Source organism: Kryptolebias marmoratus, linkage group LG8, assembly GCF_001649575.2.
Source record: "Kryptolebias marmoratus isolate JLee-2015 linkage group LG8, ASM164957v2, whole genome shotgun sequence".
In the NCBI taxonomy this organism is placed as follows: domain Eukaryota; kingdom Metazoa; phylum Chordata; class Actinopteri; order Cyprinodontiformes; family Rivulidae; genus Kryptolebias; species Kryptolebias marmoratus.
Genome location: NC_051437.1, coordinates 22,009,764 through 22,026,980, shown reverse-complemented (window position 1 = coordinate 22,026,980; position 17,217 = coordinate 22,009,764). Strand labels below are relative to the sequence as shown.

At 42.8% G+C, this 17,217-nt stretch overlaps 1 protein-coding gene across 2 annotated transcripts; it reads right to left on the bottom strand.

Moving 5' to 3' along the window:
• Positions 1-479: 479 nt before the first annotated feature.
• l3mbtl1 (L3MBTL histone methyl-lysine binding protein 1) lies at positions 480-17,114 on the bottom strand. 2 transcript variants are annotated; one of them, XM_017417756.2, is made up of 22 exons: positions 17,055-17,114; positions 15,469-15,673; positions 14,373-14,554; positions 13,945-14,071; positions 12,690-12,855; positions 12,479-12,617; positions 12,278-12,323; positions 11,846-11,931; positions 11,561-11,665; positions 11,337-11,472; positions 7,653-7,744; positions 7,322-7,473; positions 6,318-6,394; positions 6,076-6,161; positions 5,868-5,978; positions 5,629-5,770; positions 5,171-5,273; positions 4,039-4,227; positions 3,907-3,956; positions 2,731-2,888; positions 2,582-2,644; positions 480-2,487 (listed from the first exon to the last, which is right to left on the bottom strand). In XM_017417756.2, the coding sequence occupies exons 2-22, from the start codon at positions 15,632-15,634 to the stop codon at positions 2,353-2,355; spliced, it is 2,511 nt and encodes an 836-aa protein (XP_017273245.1). In that variant the 5' UTR covers positions 15,635-15,673; positions 17,055-17,114; the 3' UTR covers positions 480-2,352. The 2 variants fall into 2 exon arrangements, with proteins under 2 accessions (XP_017273245.1, XP_017273249.1); XM_017417760.2 differs by having other exon boundaries at positions 12,690-12,852.
• Positions 17,115-17,217: the final 103 nt, after the last annotated feature.

The following is a 17,217-nucleotide window of genomic DNA, read 5'->3' as shown; positions in this document are numbered from 1 at the left end:
AATCATTTCACAGTTATAATCAATACCTTCTTGTATGTAAATATAAAGTGTTTGCCTTGATATAAAACAAACCAAAAAGCCAGCTTAGGCCTCTAAGATCAAGGTCTGAATGTACGTCCTGTGTAAAAAGTCACTTTTTTTAAAAAATCACCTTTTATTTCAAAGCATTCCTTTTGTTTCTGCTGCTTCTCCTGCTGTGAAGCGTCGGTTTGACAACTTTCAGTCTGTAGCTCGGCAGCAGCAGTCGGTTATCAGCAACACCTGACTTTTTTTGGCTTCTTCAATGGAACAAGATAAGCAGAGAGCGCAGGAAGGGCGTGGAAGGAGTTGTCCCCAACCACGGCCAGCTTTCACCCATAAGGTCAGTGGAGGCGGTGGATGTCAACAAAGTAAGTTTATAGTCGACACAAAGCTGCACAGCAGGAGGAAATGTTGTGTTTCTCACCCCTCGATTAAAACAGGAGGCTGCGGGGCGATAATCAGACAAGGTTGGATGTTTATTAATTCATATGGATTTAATGGCATTTATGACTCCAGATTATTGTCACACACACACACGCACACACACATCCCACCAGAGAGACAAACAAAGATAAAATATTCCAAGAGCCCTTAAAACATAAATCTTTTATCGCACAATATCAACTCCATACTTGTGTTTAAACCACTCCTGACACAAAATGTAAACATGTACACACTCTGAACGGAGTGCCTATCACATACACACACACACACACCGTGACAAGCTCCACTGCTTCTGTAACAGACACACATTTATAGTGCTAAAACGTAGATTTTTGCACTCTCTAGTGACCTCTCTTGGTAATATGGTTTTGTAAAATAAATTTAGGTTTCACAGTTGTGCTAATATGCCAAGCAGAGTTGGTTTCATCCATTAAGAATAAAAAATAATCATAAATCATACTTTTGTTTCTATGCAGAGGTTAAAAACTCAGACCCTGTGATTCAGTCTGACTCACATTTGAAAGCGGCGCAACGTTTTAAACATTGCAACTCCTCTGCAACTGCAGTGCAGCAATAAGAAACTTTAGTACAAACAACTGATACTTCTGAATAATAACATTACTAATAATTCAGGTTTTCCTTTGCAGGAAACCTGCAACAGTCTGAATAAAGCAGCTTAGTTCTGGTTTTCTGTTTTATACTGTTCCAGTGCAACAGTTAGGGCGCTGTGCTGATCACGTTACGTCCCTCTGAACTTTTTTTATTGCACAGATTTGAAGCTCATCAGAGCCTCGCTGACTGCAGTTAACTCCTCCTGCTTAATCACTCCCAACACTTCCCTCCAACTGTCCCCGTCCTCACATCTCGTCTTTTATTGTCGCCTGCCGCCGACGGGCGATGATTAGGTTCTTGCTCATGTCTATGCACGTGTCTGTCTGTTAGCAAAATATCTCACGAACCAATTTTGATGAAACATTTATAAAACAATCGCTGGATGTGCATCTCAAACTGAATAACTTTAGGAGTCAATCCAATTCAAGCTGGCCACAGCTAACCTGTATTAAAATGGCTCTAACTCAGTCAGTTTTGCAGCTACTTTGCTAAAATTTGATGTGTTGGTAGCTGAGAGTCATCTTTAACACATACTCTGAGCGTGACGCCCTGTCATATCACATGACATCACGAATGACGTTATTTTCAAGGTTTAAACAAAACAACATCATCATTTCTCATCATCAGATAGACTCTAAATCTCCGGCCTGAAAGGTGGCGGGCGACATGCATTCCCTCAACGGATGCTAAACCTTTGTTTACGTCTGTAGTCTCCTTGGTTCACACCACTGCAATAAATAATTAGGTCATTTTATCAGCAACGTGAATTCAGTCTCTGCCTTTGTGCAAATCTGTGGCTTCAATAAACGTCTTTCCAGGACAAGCCACCATCAGCAGACGTGTTAAATTTAACCATTTCTCTATCAAAAAGTATTAAAAGTGCTACGCTGACGATATTTTTACTTATCTTAAGACCATTTAAATTTTTTCTATTCGAGGTTTTAAGTCCGATTTGAAAGTGTGCGCCTGGAAATACTTCAAGTTTTAGCCAAACATACCACAGACACAGATGTTGATGTAAACCATGTAAACCAGCCTCTCATTACAACATTTCTCAGTTATTCCCAAAAATATATATCTTCTTCACAGCTTTATTCCTCCCTGATTTGGCCTCCCCCTCCCTCTCCCTCTCTCTGATGGGCACAGGACACAAAACACATGGAAAAAATAAAGTATTCAGGATTTTTGCCCTGCAACAAAATGAATTTGGCACATGATGATCAGCAGCCCGCCCCGCCACCCCTCCACACTCTGTCCCAGTAGGCGGAGGCTGGATCACTTGAGTCCCTCGTCTGTGGTCTTGAACATGAGAATGGCGTTGGAAATCTTGAGGGCGGGGCCTAGTTTGATGCTCATGATCTTCACAATGTCGGTCTGAGTGAGCAGCAGCAATGCTTCCCCGTCTATCATCTGGAGAAGGGAGGGGGGAGTGTGAGTGAGGAGCGTGCACCGGCTGCAAACGAGACACAAACATACCGCCGCCACAACCGCCTGGCGCTCTCACCTCTTCTTTGAAGAGACGGGCCTGTTCTTCACATCCGATCAGGTTCTGGACAAACGTGAAGACCTGTGGCAAAAGACGGGGGCGACGTTCCCAAAACTCGAAAAACAACGAATGAATAAGCCCGACGGGAAGCTCGGAGGCTCACTCACCTCTTCGACGCTCCACGTTGCCACCTGGCTGGCGTGAATACCCTGAACGCCCGGCAGCAGCTTGCAGTGCTGCTCCCAGCAGAGAGACAGAGTCCGGTCCGCCTGACCGCTTAAAGCTGACATGAACAGAGACGGGTACACTCCCTCTGAGGACATGTCTGCACACAAACGGACTGGTTAGGGTGCAAAACGCCCTCAGCAGTCAGAAGCCTCAGGTCACATATCCCCGATTTCTTCCCACTGTGCAAATGCAGCTAAATTAAAGGCCTAGCATTCCTTGACTGAGTGCACGTCGCCCGCCACCTTTCATGCCAGAGTGTCGGATCATCTTGTGTTGAGAAATGATGGAGTTATTTTGATCAAGCCTTGAAATAACATGACCTCATGTGATCTGTTAGTGCTCAGAGTATGTGTTGTGAGTGATTCTCAGCTATTGCTACACCAAATTTTACCTCTGTATCTGTAAAAATGACTGAGTTATAGCCATTTTTGTGTTTTCTAAAATAAATTGCTTGTGACGGCCATGTGCTGGGGATTAGTCTCAGCTACTGCCACACCAAATTTTAGATCAGTACGTGTAAAATTGACTAAGTCACAGTATCTTTCTTTCTTTTTAAGGACAGCTGGCTGTGGCAGCCTTATTAAATTGAGTCGACTTTAAAAGTTATTTAGTTGCAGATACACATCAAACGATGACTTTCTGCAAACTTCATTAAAATCTGCCCTTGGGTTCATGAAATACAAACACACAGAGCCATCAACATCCACCTCTGCCTTTCAGCAGCAGGCAGTAAAAAAGCCGTGCTGACGATTTCCAGAACAGAAATCCTGACATTTACCCAGGCTTACTGGGCCAATAAAAAGGAAATATTTCAACACATTTTGTCTACTATGACATACTTTAAAGTTTTTTTTTTTTTTTTTTAATTCTTATAGAGGCCTGTTTACAGCAGCACAAACAGTCATTTTTTATCTGCACATATATGACCCGTCTCTCACACAATGACCTGACACCAGCTTCCCCACGACCCTGCATGGAAAATGGATGAAAAACGGTCTAACTTGGTTTTAACTCTAGATAAGCCTTTCTTGTTGTGAGCAGGTTTAATGAACCGGACTGACTGCTGGACATTCAGGTTTTTGTGATTCTTTCACATAAACACCTGGAAAACTTACTCTGGTAGTCCCTCTGCTGGGTCTTTCTGTATTTGGGAGGGCGGCCGATCCTGAAACCGAGGAAAACATTAAGGTGAGACCAAAGAAAACCTCAAGACTTGCATTCACACACACCCACACACACACACTTACCTGCCACGGTAATGAGCCTTCTTTGTCCTCTGACCGAAGAAGAAGTTTCTCTTGCACTCCGAGTCCGACAGGTCGGCCTTCAGCCTGCCCTGGTTGCGCTCCGCCAGCGGGCAGCCCGATATGCAGTGATGGGCAGTGAAACGGCCGGTCACATGACCTGAACCGTCGCAACCTGGAGTTGGGCACTTCCTGTTTCCAAGACAGAACGCCGAATAGAAATCTGTATCCAGTGAACTTCAGAACTCACTAAATTGAACATTTTGCTGTTTTAGCTTAAGCATCACTGCTATTTAAACATTTGGTTTTTTTGTACATAATTTGGAACTACATGAACAAAATATGCAGCAAAGTACGTTTGCTCTTATTAAACTTTTCTATAAAAAGTTACATTTAGTTTCTTTTTTATCGTTTGTTAACATTTATTTGTTTTGTGGCATTAATTAGCTCTCAAATCTGTTTTTATTGTCGTAAAATGGCTTTAGAATAAGAACTATTGTGTATATATTACCTTTGAGCGATCAATAATACCTAAAGGTTCCACATGTTGCCTCAATTCTTTTGCCCTGTTGCACCACAGTTTTACTACAGTGGCCCAAAAGGGTCAAACCAAATGCTTTTGTGTTTCCATGAGGTATGAGAAGATTAATTTGAATTTCCTCTCAGGAATAAATAAAGTATTTATCAGCCAATCAGTGAGGAAGGGGGTATTCTGTTCTTTTATTTATAAAGAAGCCTTAATCTCACACAGGAGATCATTAAACAGATCACATTATTACTAAATCTACATTCAGAGTTTCAGTATTTTTAAATATTTTTAACAATCACAGCATTTGCTTTCAAGGTTTCCTTTTTCTTGCTTGTCTCTGAGTTTAAAATGTGTCTTTCTCTGTGACAAAAGCAATGATAAGATGATTTAAAGTATGTTTTTAACTGTCCCAATGAGTCCCAGATTAAATTACTTTCACTATTCTTTAGCAAAACAACTTTTCAGAAAACCTATTTTTAAATAACTGCACTTTTCATCATGTATACACATTTGTTTTTAACGTATTCCTCTTGCGTTAGCCTGCTCAGCAGGAAGCATGTGTGTGTTTTGCCGTGCGGGATGAATGGACAGGGAGTTGGATCGGACCTGTTGTGGAAGCTGTACTTGTTGGCTCTGGGGTTGCTGATGGGTTTGCAGGGAACGGTGGAGGGATAGGAGGCCTGGCCCGTTGTAGGAGGTTCTCTCACACCTTCATATGTGCAGATAAAGAGGGAAATATTCACACGCACAGACATAAACATCCAAAATCAGCCCTGTAATATCCTGGAGACTTTCTGCCAGCAACAACTTGACAGTCATCCCTTTAATCCTTGTATGAATTTATGAATTCAGCATTTAAATCTAAATAAATAGCTTCATTCAGTCATATAGCACTCAGCGTTCTTGCATTAAATGCGGTTTCTTTAGCTTTTTTTTCTTTCACTCCGCAGCTAAAGGGAACTCTGTTCTGTGACTCATCTACATTATCTGTGATTTAAATTGTGAAAAAGACATCCAACTCTAGTTTTTAAAGGCGAACAGAGTCGTGTTTTGCTGGTTGCTACCGTGTGGTTGTTGCGTTTTGGTGTCCCGGGGAGGAACTTTGAGCGGATGACTGGTCGCCTCACACCAGCCTGCTGGATGTATGTCCGGGTGATCCGAGTCCATCCACTCATCGTAGACATGACTCCACCCATCGTAATGGACCTGGAGGAGGACACGCAGGTCTGAGCGCGGCAGTGCAAACATTTAAGACAAAGTCGCGGGCGTGGTGGATCTGAAGGAGCTAAAGGCTCGTTATCACCTTAATGCGATGAGTGTCGACCTCTTCCACCGTGGCCACCCTGATCAGACCAGGACTTCTTTTGTCCACAGCCTCCAGCTTCATCCGAGGCTGAAAACTGTGAGCTGGTCTCTGAAGACAAGAGTAGAGGATGCTGGGAAATCCCACTCAACTGCCCACAATGAAATATTTTACCAGTAGGCCGTGCACAACGCCTGTAGAGCCTCACCACTTTAAAGGCTTCTGCAGCCACAGCCTTGGAACCGGTCTCCTCCAGGTACCGAGACCAGGAAAACCGACCCGGGTCTGGATAATCTGGTGCAGCAAAAACAAACAAACAAACAAAATGAATCCCAACAAATTCTCCTAATATAGATTTTGGTTATTATATGTCAGAAGTGAACGAAACAAAAGAACAATGTTAAAGACATGAGGGATAATTAAACAGGGCTAGTTTTTTGTTGTGGTCACCTTGGGGTGGTGTTAGGGGCAGGTTCCTCTCCTGGCACCAACCCACAGGATGAATGTACGGACTGCTGGCATCACACCTGCACAGGTTCACAGCAAACACACCCCAAAACCTTACAATACAAGTTTGAGGGTTCAGATCGAACAGAAGTGAAGCGATGAGGCTGCGAGACGAATCAGAAGCTGCTGAAGAGGGACGGACATCAATCTTTGGCTCTGTTGGGCATGTCAGCAGGTATAGCAGGCATACAGACCGACAGCGAGTTTATTAACAGGACTGTTTTCATTACTCTGAAGCACTGGTTATTATCGTTATACCACTAAGGAAGTAGAAATGGACCTGCAGAAATGGGACTGAAATTTTAAAGAGGTGGTGTTTTAATATAAGCATTTTTTTTTCTTCCCAAAATTAAGTCTAACCGGTTATTATCTGCATGCCTTTGACTTGGTGACAGTGTGTGGCGGTGTTTTCTGTCTGCACCGCAGACGTTTTACAGACAGAACTCAGAAACTTTAAAGTATGAGCTTCTACAGCGTGCTCAAAGTCCTGTCTCGTTGTTCGTGACGAAGCTCCATGTCCTTGACTTAGGAAGGAAAAGAAAGGCAACACTGAATCTCTATTTCATTATGTGTTGTGGTGATAAAACCATCTATGGCTGTAAGCTGTATTAGCGGTACTGAAGATGAATAAAGACGTGAGGCCTGCCGCTGTGTTTGGTTCGGAGATGGTGGCGCGTTAGAGACAGGAGGAGGAGCTGAAAATGTTAAGATTCTTACTGAGAGGAGCTAAAAGTGACAGGATTAGAGATGAGGGGGTGAGCGTTTTGGAGACAAAGAAGCAGAGATGGTTTTGGACACGTGGGACAGTGGATTTATGTTGAAAGTGGAGCTTCTCAAGGAGGACAGAGCTTCTCAAGCATAACATGAGCCCAATTATAACAGTGACTTTAGAAGTTTAAACTCTTTTTTTTTAAGGTAAATGCATCCTGAAAACTGTTGTGGCTCACCAGTAGTCGTATGTATCGTCCCAGTTGTCGAAATGGACCAGGAAGCGCTCGTCCACCACGTCGGTGACGGTTGCTACGCAGATGAGGGAGGGGTTCATGCGGTCGACCGCCTCCAGCTTCATTCCTATCTCAAAACCACATTTCCCATCGACCTACACAAAAAGTGTTACATGCAGCTTGGCTGTACAGGTTTGTTTTTAATGGAGACACTCAGAGACTGAATTTAAAACAAGCATGCCTGTTGGAAATGAATAAAGGTGACTTTATTTCCCGTCTTGTCATGTTTTCGGTTGGTATAATTAACCCTAACGAGTACTATGGTGGTACTTACCCGTCCAGAACTGGCAAAAACCTCTTTGGGAGCAACTTGAGCTTTAGTCATCCTCAGATAGTTGGTCCAGGTGAATTCCTCCTCCTTACAGCCTGCAGGAGCAGCAGATTAGAGCAGGTTGCTTTAGATCATAGGTGTCAAACTCTGGCCCGCGGGCCAAATTTGGCCCGCCGTGTAATTTCATTTGGCCCGTGGGGCAATATCAAATTAACATTAGAGCTGGCCCGCCGGTATTATACAGCGGCGGTGTTGCTGTAACACCGCATTCACTGCGAATACTACAAATCCCATAATGCTCTGCGGTTGTTTTGGCGCGCCAGCTTGGTGTCAGTAGATAGCAAGCAGCGTTCTTTCCAGACGTGCTGCGGCCCAATACTACAACTCTAGGTGTCACTGTTTTACCCCTACCAAAAATGACGAAAAGGAAGGGAGAAAACAGAACTTTTCGGGACAGGTGGGAGACAGAATATATGTTTACGTATCTGAAAGACAGACCTGTTTGTCTCGTTTGTGGAGCCAACGTGTCGGTACCTAAGGAGTACAACCTTAGGCGACACTATGAAACGAAACATCAGGACAAGTACAAGGACCTGGACACGACTCAAAGGAGCCAGAAAGTAGAGGAGATGAAGAGAGGGTTGGTTTCACAACAAAATATGTTCAAAAAAGCCACAGCACAAAACGAGGCTGCTGTAAAGGCGAGTTATATCGTGGCAGAAGAAATCGCCAAATCAACCCGATCCTTTAATGAGGGAGAATTTATTAAAAAGATAATGCTGAAAGTTTGTGACCAAGTGTGCCCAGAGAAAAAACAGGCCTTTTCAAACGTAAGCCTGAGCAGGAACACAATAGCGGAGCGCATATGTGATCTTGCCACCAATCTGCATGACCAGCTGATGGAAAAGGGGAAATATTTTGTTTCTTTTTCCCTCGCTGTGGACGAGAGCACTGACGCGTCTGATACTGCGCAGCTGTCAGTCTTCATCGACTCAAAAATGTGTGTTACGGAGGAGCTTTTGGGATTTAAATCCATGCATGGCACAACCACAGGGAAAGACATTTTTGAGGAGGTTTGCAAATGTGTAACTGAAATAAACCTGCCGTGGGATAAACTCGTGGGATTAACCACTGATGGTGCGCCCGCGATGAGTGGTAAAAAGAATGGTCTGGTGGGCAGGATGCGTGAAAAGATGCGGGAAGAGAACTGTGCAGGTGAGCTATCGGTTTATCACTGCATTATACATCAAGAGTCACTGTGTGCTAAAGCCCTAAAGATGGAACATGTTATGACCACAGTAACACAAGTTGTTAACTTTATAAGAGCCAAAGGTCTGAATCACCGCGAGTTTAAGTCTTTTCTGGAAGAGTTTGGTTCGGAACACACAGACGTGCCGTATCACACAGAGGTGAGATGGTTAAGCCGCGGAAAAGTACTGAACAGATTTTTCGAGCTGCGTGAAGAAATATGTCAGTTTCTGCAAAGCAAAGGGAAGGACACAGCAGAACTCCAGGAGCAAAAGTTTATGTGTGAGCTGGCCTTTCTGTCTGACATCGCAAGCCATCTTGATGCGCTGAACCTGCAGCTACAGGGGCGGGGCCGCATCATCACCGAGATGTACTCGTCAGTGAAAGCTTTTAAAGCTAAACTCTGCCTGTGGGAGAATCAGCTGCTGCAAGGAAACCTTGGCCATTTCCCCTGTTGCCAAACCATAAATACGCAGATCTCTACCGCCGTGTGCGCACAGTTTGCTGAAAAACTCAGTGTACTCGGCGCTGAGTTTAACCGGCGATTTGGCGACTTTCATGGTCAGAAATGGAGATTTGAACTGCTTAGTAATCCCTTCGCAGTCGATGTGGAAAAAGCACCAACTAACATTCAAATGGAGCTGATTGAACTCCAGTGTGATGACACGCTGAAGTCAAAGTATGATGCTGTTGGCGCCGCACAGTTTCCACAATACATCCCTGACACAATGCCTCAGCTCCGCACCCAAGCTGCTCAATTGCTCTCCATGTTCGGCAGCACTTACCTATGTGAGCAACTTTTCTCCTCAATGAAGATGACGAAAACATCTCACAGGGCACGTCTCACTGATGAACACCTTCGTTCGATAATGAAGGTTGCCTCAGCTCAAAGCCTGAGCCCCGACACTGATGAACTAGCATCCAAGAAAAGATGCCAGGTGTCTGGCTTGAACACACCATGTTAGATCAGTGTGTCGCAAACTGAACAGTAAAAAGGCCTGAATGATTGATTTATGTATTAGCCAGTGGAAAAAGTTAATGTTGATATTTAGCAAATTGAAAAGAGGCATTCATTTTTTATTTAAATGTTATTTAATATGCCATTGATGTTTCTTCGTTTGTTCTTTGACAGTTGATTTTGCACTATTAAGTTAAGTTAAGCTATAAGCATGGCTTGTTCCATATTCAGTGTTAAAGCAAAAAAGTGTAGCAAACTGAGCAAAAACATTTTATTCATGCACTCTTCTCTTGCTACTTCAAGGCTTGAATGTTTGATTCATTCATTATTGTTATTTTGTTTTCAAATGTATTTATTAGCCTGTGGAAAAAAGTTATTTTGATATTTACCTCAGAAGGCTGCAAATAGAAAAGAGGCATTCAATTTTTATATTTAAACATGAAACTCGGGTTTGCATGTCATTATAAAGTTATATAAGCCTTGCTTGTTCAATTTTCAATGCAAAACTTGTTTGGGTGCCTATTAAAAGGTAATTTTTTTCAACCTTGGCCCGCGACTTTGTTCAGTTTTAAATTTTGGCCCACTCATTATTTGAGTTTGACACCCCTGCTTTAGATCAACAAATCTCAAGCATCTACAACGAGATAATTCTATTTGACATGAGCTTATTTGCAATTATTTTATTATGCAAGCTACAGCTCAAAATGAACAGTTTTATTTTTATTACAGATGAACTAAAATTGCACAAAACATGCTTCAGTACTTCGTAAATAAAACTTAAAGTTTTTATCCAACAAGTTTGTATTTTTAACTGTAATTAAAATAATTGTTTTTAAATAGTTTTATTCACAATATATATATTTAAACTACTTTGCTTGTTTTACCTGTAAGGTTTTTAAAAAAAAAACACTCAAATATATATAAATAAATGTACTCCAGTCGATTTCTTAAATAAATAATTCTTTTTTTTTTAAAAATATTTTTCATTATTTGCACAGTCTGTGTAATATTGGTTCAGGATATGTTTGTATATTTGTACACACATGTGATAAATATAATATACGGAATGTTGAATCTTTATTAATGCAAAGAAGAGAAAAAAGCACTGATTGGATTAAATCAGATTAAAGTGAATTATTCTTTTGTACTCTCTTAGTTCTTGGTTAAAGTTTATTATTACGTTTATTAAATGTACTAGATTGACATTTCCTAAATAAAAGAAATAATGAGCCAAACAAGATCACAAACATGAACTACCATTATTTCTAAATCTAAGTACTTCCTTTTATCTCTTCTTCTGTAAAAAACAAACAGAACTATTAATCTGTTTTTACATGAATCAGACCAAATGTGAAGAAAACCGTTAAAGAACCTTTGATGATATTTACTTATCCCGTCAAAATGTAGGAAAAGGCGCAAACGAAGGAGCTTAACTGTAAAATGGACATGCTCTTATTTCCCCGAGCTCTGTGACCTCTGACCTTTGGGAGTGTGCAGTTTGTGCCCTGTGCTCTCACACCAGCCTGCGGTGTGGATGTCGGCGGAGTTGGCGTTCACCCAGAAGTCGTGGCAGTCGGAGTATCCGTCGAAGTGCAGCCGCAGCCGGTAACCGCACACCTGAGTGAACACAGCCAATCAAATCAGGAGGAGGAGGAGGAGGAGCTGAGCCCATGAAACAGAGGAGCCTGTCAGGAGTTTTACTCACTTCAGCCACGGTGAGGACGAAGTACATGGACGGATGCTGCGGGTCGATGCCTTCCAGTTTCATCCCCTGCTTGAAGCCGTTCTTCACCGTGGGCACCCGCTGAGACTGATGGGTCGAAAACAAAAACACAAAGACTCAGAGAGGAATCTGCAGCCGACCTTTTAGGGGAAACCACGTCAGTGCAAAGACAAGAAGGCTGCAGAAGAAGATGTGGCTGCGTTTGCTCCTTGGTTATGTGTGACGTGTTGCTGTTTGCTGTGCTGCGAGACGGAAAGAGAAAAGTACCTCCTGGAAAAGCTTTTCGGGAGCAGCAACAGCTTTGCTTTCCTCCAGATACTGAGCCCACGTCCACAGCTCTGTCTTACTGTCACCTTCCACAAAAACAAAAATCTGTCACTAATTTCAGACCGTTTCTCATTTAACCTGTAGGTAAAACAAGACATGCTCGAACGGAGGATATTAAAAACAGAAGTGATTCAAATTAAATGGGAGTAAGGAGCTCAAATTAGGAGGAAAATAAAGGGAAAGAATGTTGCTTTTAATGTTAGTTCTGAATGAAAATGAGCTCATCAGAATAAAAGACACAAAGATAAACTGTATTGATTACATGATGTTGTAATATATATAAGATTTTATCATTTACATCTTATATTTTAAGTTAAACAAATGAGCATACAAGATAAAAAGATGGTTTTGAGATCAATAAAAGTAAATAACCTCTGATGTGCCGCACGTCCACTTTAGAATAATCCATTTTCTCGTCCTAAACACAAAAAAACAGAACAAACAAATCAGATATTAGTTTTTCTGAAAAATTACTTAATTTTGGTTGACTTTATTTCCTTCATGCCTGTCTGACCCTATGAACGTGTGTCTGTCTGTCAGTCACAAACAAAAACACATTTCTGTCTCACCCACCGGGCCTTCGAGGTCAGAGTCTTCCTCAGACGGACTCAGATACTCCTTCCTCTTCCTCTTCCTCATGGGTTTTAAGTGGTCTGGATTTAGGACGGAGACCCTCCCGCCTGCTGGCACCTTCTCCACACCGACGCTCCTCCTGAGGTGTGAGGAGGACATACATATGTGGAGATGCGTGTGTGTGTGTGTGAAGCAGCGGGTTGGAACTCACTTCTCAGGGAGGGGCTCCCGGCGCAGCTCCTCCGTGTAACTCCGTGGCGTCCTGGGGTTGTGGTTCTGCTGCTCCGCTCCGACCTGGACCTCAGGTTTGACCGGCATCAGCTTCTCCGGCTCCACGGCTGCTGCAGCTCTCAGGGGCCCGACGGGAGCCGACGCTTCTGGGACGCACAGCGAGAGCATCAGCTGGGATTTTTAAAAACCTCCGCCGTCTGCTCCGTCTGGTTCGGTTGTTCCTCCTCGTGCTCGCCACTCGCCACCAGAGACGAAGGTGGTAATGTTTTGGCAAACGCCCGTGTGCGTGTGTGTCTGTTCTTTAGTCCGTCTTGTGAACCACTGGACGTATTCTAATAAAACTGCACGTCTACAACTAATTAACTTTTGAAGTAACTCAAGATGGCTGCCACAGCTAATCAACCTGAGCCGAGACAAAAATGTCTACAACAAAGTCATTTTTACAGATACTGAGCTTAAATTTGGTGTGGTAGTAACTGAGCATCATCCTCAACACATACTCTGAGCTCTAACAGATCACATGAGATGTTATAGCTGTATTGCTACATATAGCGGCACATATTGGTGTCTGTCTGTTAGCAAAATATCTCATGAACTGCTGGACAGATTTTAATGAAACTTTTAGAAGCGACACGTCGGATGGAGATCTGCAACCAGTTAACTTTGGGAGTCACCGCAGTTTAGAATGGACGCCACAGCTAATCAACAGTAGCTAACACAAAAATGGCTACAACTCTGTAAATTTATCCGACATTGGTCTAAAATTTGGCGTGGTAGCAGCTGAGAGTCATCCCCAACTCATACTCTGAGCGCTAACAGATCACATAAGATGATATTCTAGTCATAACTCCGTTCCTAAAGGCGGCAGGGGATGGTAGGCCTTTAATGTACTAGCTGGATTTTAACCGTTCAAATCAACTTCCTTCTGACTGCTTGATGTTTTTCATAAATGAGTGTGCAGCTGCAGCCTCTTCACTCGTCATGATTGCGGCTGATGTAATCATTGCTCATCTCCACTTAAAGCTCACGCAGTGGATCGCTGAGAAGGCCAATCGCTCTGTGTGTGTGTGCATCAAGCAGCGCTGTTACCGGGAGGACGCCGGCGGATACACTTGATTTCCTGATCGCACGAAAGCTTTACGATTCACTTTTAATTCAACAAGCCAAATGCAAGTGTGGCGAGAAAAAAAAAGGGAAGTATTTTGAAACCGTTTGAAGAGAAAAAGCGTTTTTACCCGGCTTGTTTGGAACGCTCTCTGGATCAGCTGATTTCCCAGAAGTCCCTGCTGCTGGGTCAGTAGTGCCACTGGTGGTCCCGGGGGTTATCAGTGTGCTCAGGGTTCCTACGTCACTCACACAGAACTACAACACACACACACACACACACACACCATGGATTCATGAGTACAAATGTCTCCTGTTTTGATCGGTTTAAGTCATTTTTATCAGACCTTGTTCATCACAAAGCAAACTGTTTCCACTGTTTTAATCCCAGGAAACAAATTCTGTAGGATTTTAGGGAGATTTTCTCCAAAGAGAACAATTACGGTCCGTGTTTTTAGTTTCACCAGCAGCCTGGTTTTGTTGCTGTGACCTCCTTTCTTCTGGACAGTTCGAATATTAAGTGGAGTTCAAATGTTGTTATATAAAAACATCCCTTCACCTTGAGGTTGCTACTGGGTAGGATGGCCATCCCCTCCTTCCACTCCAGGACGTGGACGATGCTACAAGCCCCGCCCACCTGCGCTGTCAGCGCCGGCGTAGCCAGCTCATTGGGTCTGCTGCCTTTACCTGGGTTTCCCACGGCAACGGCCGGAGTCACCTCCACTTTCTGATGACCAGGAGCTGATAAAAAAAAAAAACACAATGAGGCTTAAAAAACGCTTTTTTTCTGTCTGACTGTGAACCCACACAACAAATCAGCTGTGTATTTAGAGAAGCTGTAACTGTGACAACGCGTTCAAAAACGGCAAAAAAAAGAGATAATTGTCAGCTAAAAAGAAGAAAAGTACATCCAAATATTATTTTGAGAAATATAACAGACCATCAAAAAAACTTAAACACGATTTAGACATCAATCAAACGCTCCAACCTAAACTAACTCATTCAAGTTTTTAGGGCCATAAAATAAAAAGCAGAGAAGTTGCAGCGTTGTGGAACCTGAGTTGATGCTAAATGCCAAATGAACTGAAATCTGAGACTGTGTGTCTGCATGGGAAATACTAAAATGATTTAAAAACGTCCTTTTTAATGTCCGCTCACTAACACGATGCCACATTCTGTTCATTTTCCAGACAAACCTGCTGTCTTACACCCAAAAAAAGTAATCAGTGTTTTTGTTGTAAAACATCTATTTGTGATTCAAAGGTTCTTTCTTTTTTGGATTAAAGCAGATCAGAAGACAGAGAACGGGTTCTAACACAGAATATATCAGGGTGTGTCTGTTTGGTTTGAAGACATGAGCTCACCTGGAGAAGCAGGGGGATGGATAGATGGATGAGGGATGATGGATAGATGGATGGATGGGTGGATGGATGGATGGATGGATGGATGGATGGATGGATGGATGGATGGATGGATGGATGGATGGATGGATGAGGGATGATGGATGGATGGATGGGTGGGTGGATGGATGGATGGATGAATGAATGAATGAAGGATGGATGGATGGATGGATGGATGGATGGATGGATGGATGGATGGATGGATGGATGGATGGATGGATGGATGGATGATGGAGGATGGATGGATGAGCTCACCTGGCAGCAGGAGAGCCGTGGTGGTGTGGGGCTGCGGTCGGCCTTTCTTGGCGATGCTGTCGCTGCTGCAGATGAGGATGGCCTCGCCGGCAGATGAGGGTGATGGGTCCACGGGGGCGCAGTCGGCTTCTTTGGGCGGAGCCTCCATGGTCACCTTGGCGCTCATACTGGGCTCCCTGTTTGTTGTGCTTTAGCACTGCGAAGTCTGAAAACAAGAACTGCTCAAATACAGCCAAGAGAAACAAACCTGTACGTCTAAAAATGCCAAAAAAAAGTCACAATAGGAACAAAAGTGATGCTTCTTTAGTTTGATTTATTACGGGTGAAAAACGACAACCATCTGAAGAACCCTGATTCCCTGATTACTAACTTGTTGGAAATTATGTTGTTGCTTTAAAACAAAACATACGACTTGATCAGTGATAGTACGCCTTTTGGTAGGTATGTGTTGCTCAGTGCAGGCAACATTTGCACAAAACTGCAAGAAAAACAATTTCCAGATCAATGTTTTTTTAGCTAAACACCTGAGAGAACCCAGCTCTTCATCTCAGACATACGTCACAGAAGAAACCGACAAGGATTCGGCTGTAAAGTAGCTCAGAACATCCTTTCGGTCGAGGTCTTTTAAAACTTGTCAACTCTCCACAAAAAGCGCCATAAAAAAAATCTGAAAATCCTCATCAAAGATCTAATTTATAGGTTTCTTTTGGCGCAGCAGCTGCTTGTTTGAGGCTTACTTTTCAGTCTGCCTCTCTTCAACTACGGCTGTGGCAGAGACAGGTGTGTGGTCACCATAGCGACCGCGAGGAGCCAATGGCAACAGCTCAGAGATGGAAAGCGACCATAACTGAGAATAACTGGACACCATCAAGTTCAGTCAACATGAAAGCTTCAGCTTTTAATTTAATGCCCAATTAAATTCACATCAAATGACGTTTTTCTCTTATTTTAAAGGGTAATTCTGTTTGTTTATCTGTTGTTTTCCGTGGTAAAACAGCTCTGTCAGAGAGACTTTTGACCAAACATCCATTATGTCCAATGAGAGGAAGCACCAATGGTGACACACCAATATTTACGAACAACTCCACACACACACACACACATATTAAAACACAGCATTTCAGATAAAATGGCGGAGGAACTGAAATCCATGAGACAAAAAAGAAATGTGCACAAACATTTGTCATTTGTTTAAAAAACACAAATAAATCACCATTTAACCTTGCAATAAACCCCCGCCCGATTCTCCAACACACATTATTTTAACCCTGTGACATAACGCTTTAAATAATTCCTCAGGAAAAGAAAGAAAACAACCTCTTATTTGTGATATTTTTAGGAAACCGGTCGGCTTCGTCAATTCATCGGCTGCCAAATGTTCATCCCAGGTTTACAGCGCAAAAAAAAAAAAAAACCTTTGTGGTTGATCTCATCCCAAAGCGCTACAATTATTCACCACGAATTGACGCCTGTGAATATAATAAGACGTGTTGGGGGGGTTACTTTGTTTCCAGGCAGCTTTTAGGGGGAGACAATCGGAGGAATAATTGGCGTTTTCAGATTTTAGGAACTGAATTTTTTCTTACCAGCGCTGATCTCCTGCGGCTCCGGGGCTTCCACTGCGCATGCGCACAGCCACTACAGCCCCATCTGATTTTTTTTTTCTTTTTTTGGCTTAAAAAGCCAAACAGTGCAGTGTTTCCACTTTTACATCATTATTTATTGAATTACAGATTAAACAGCAGATCT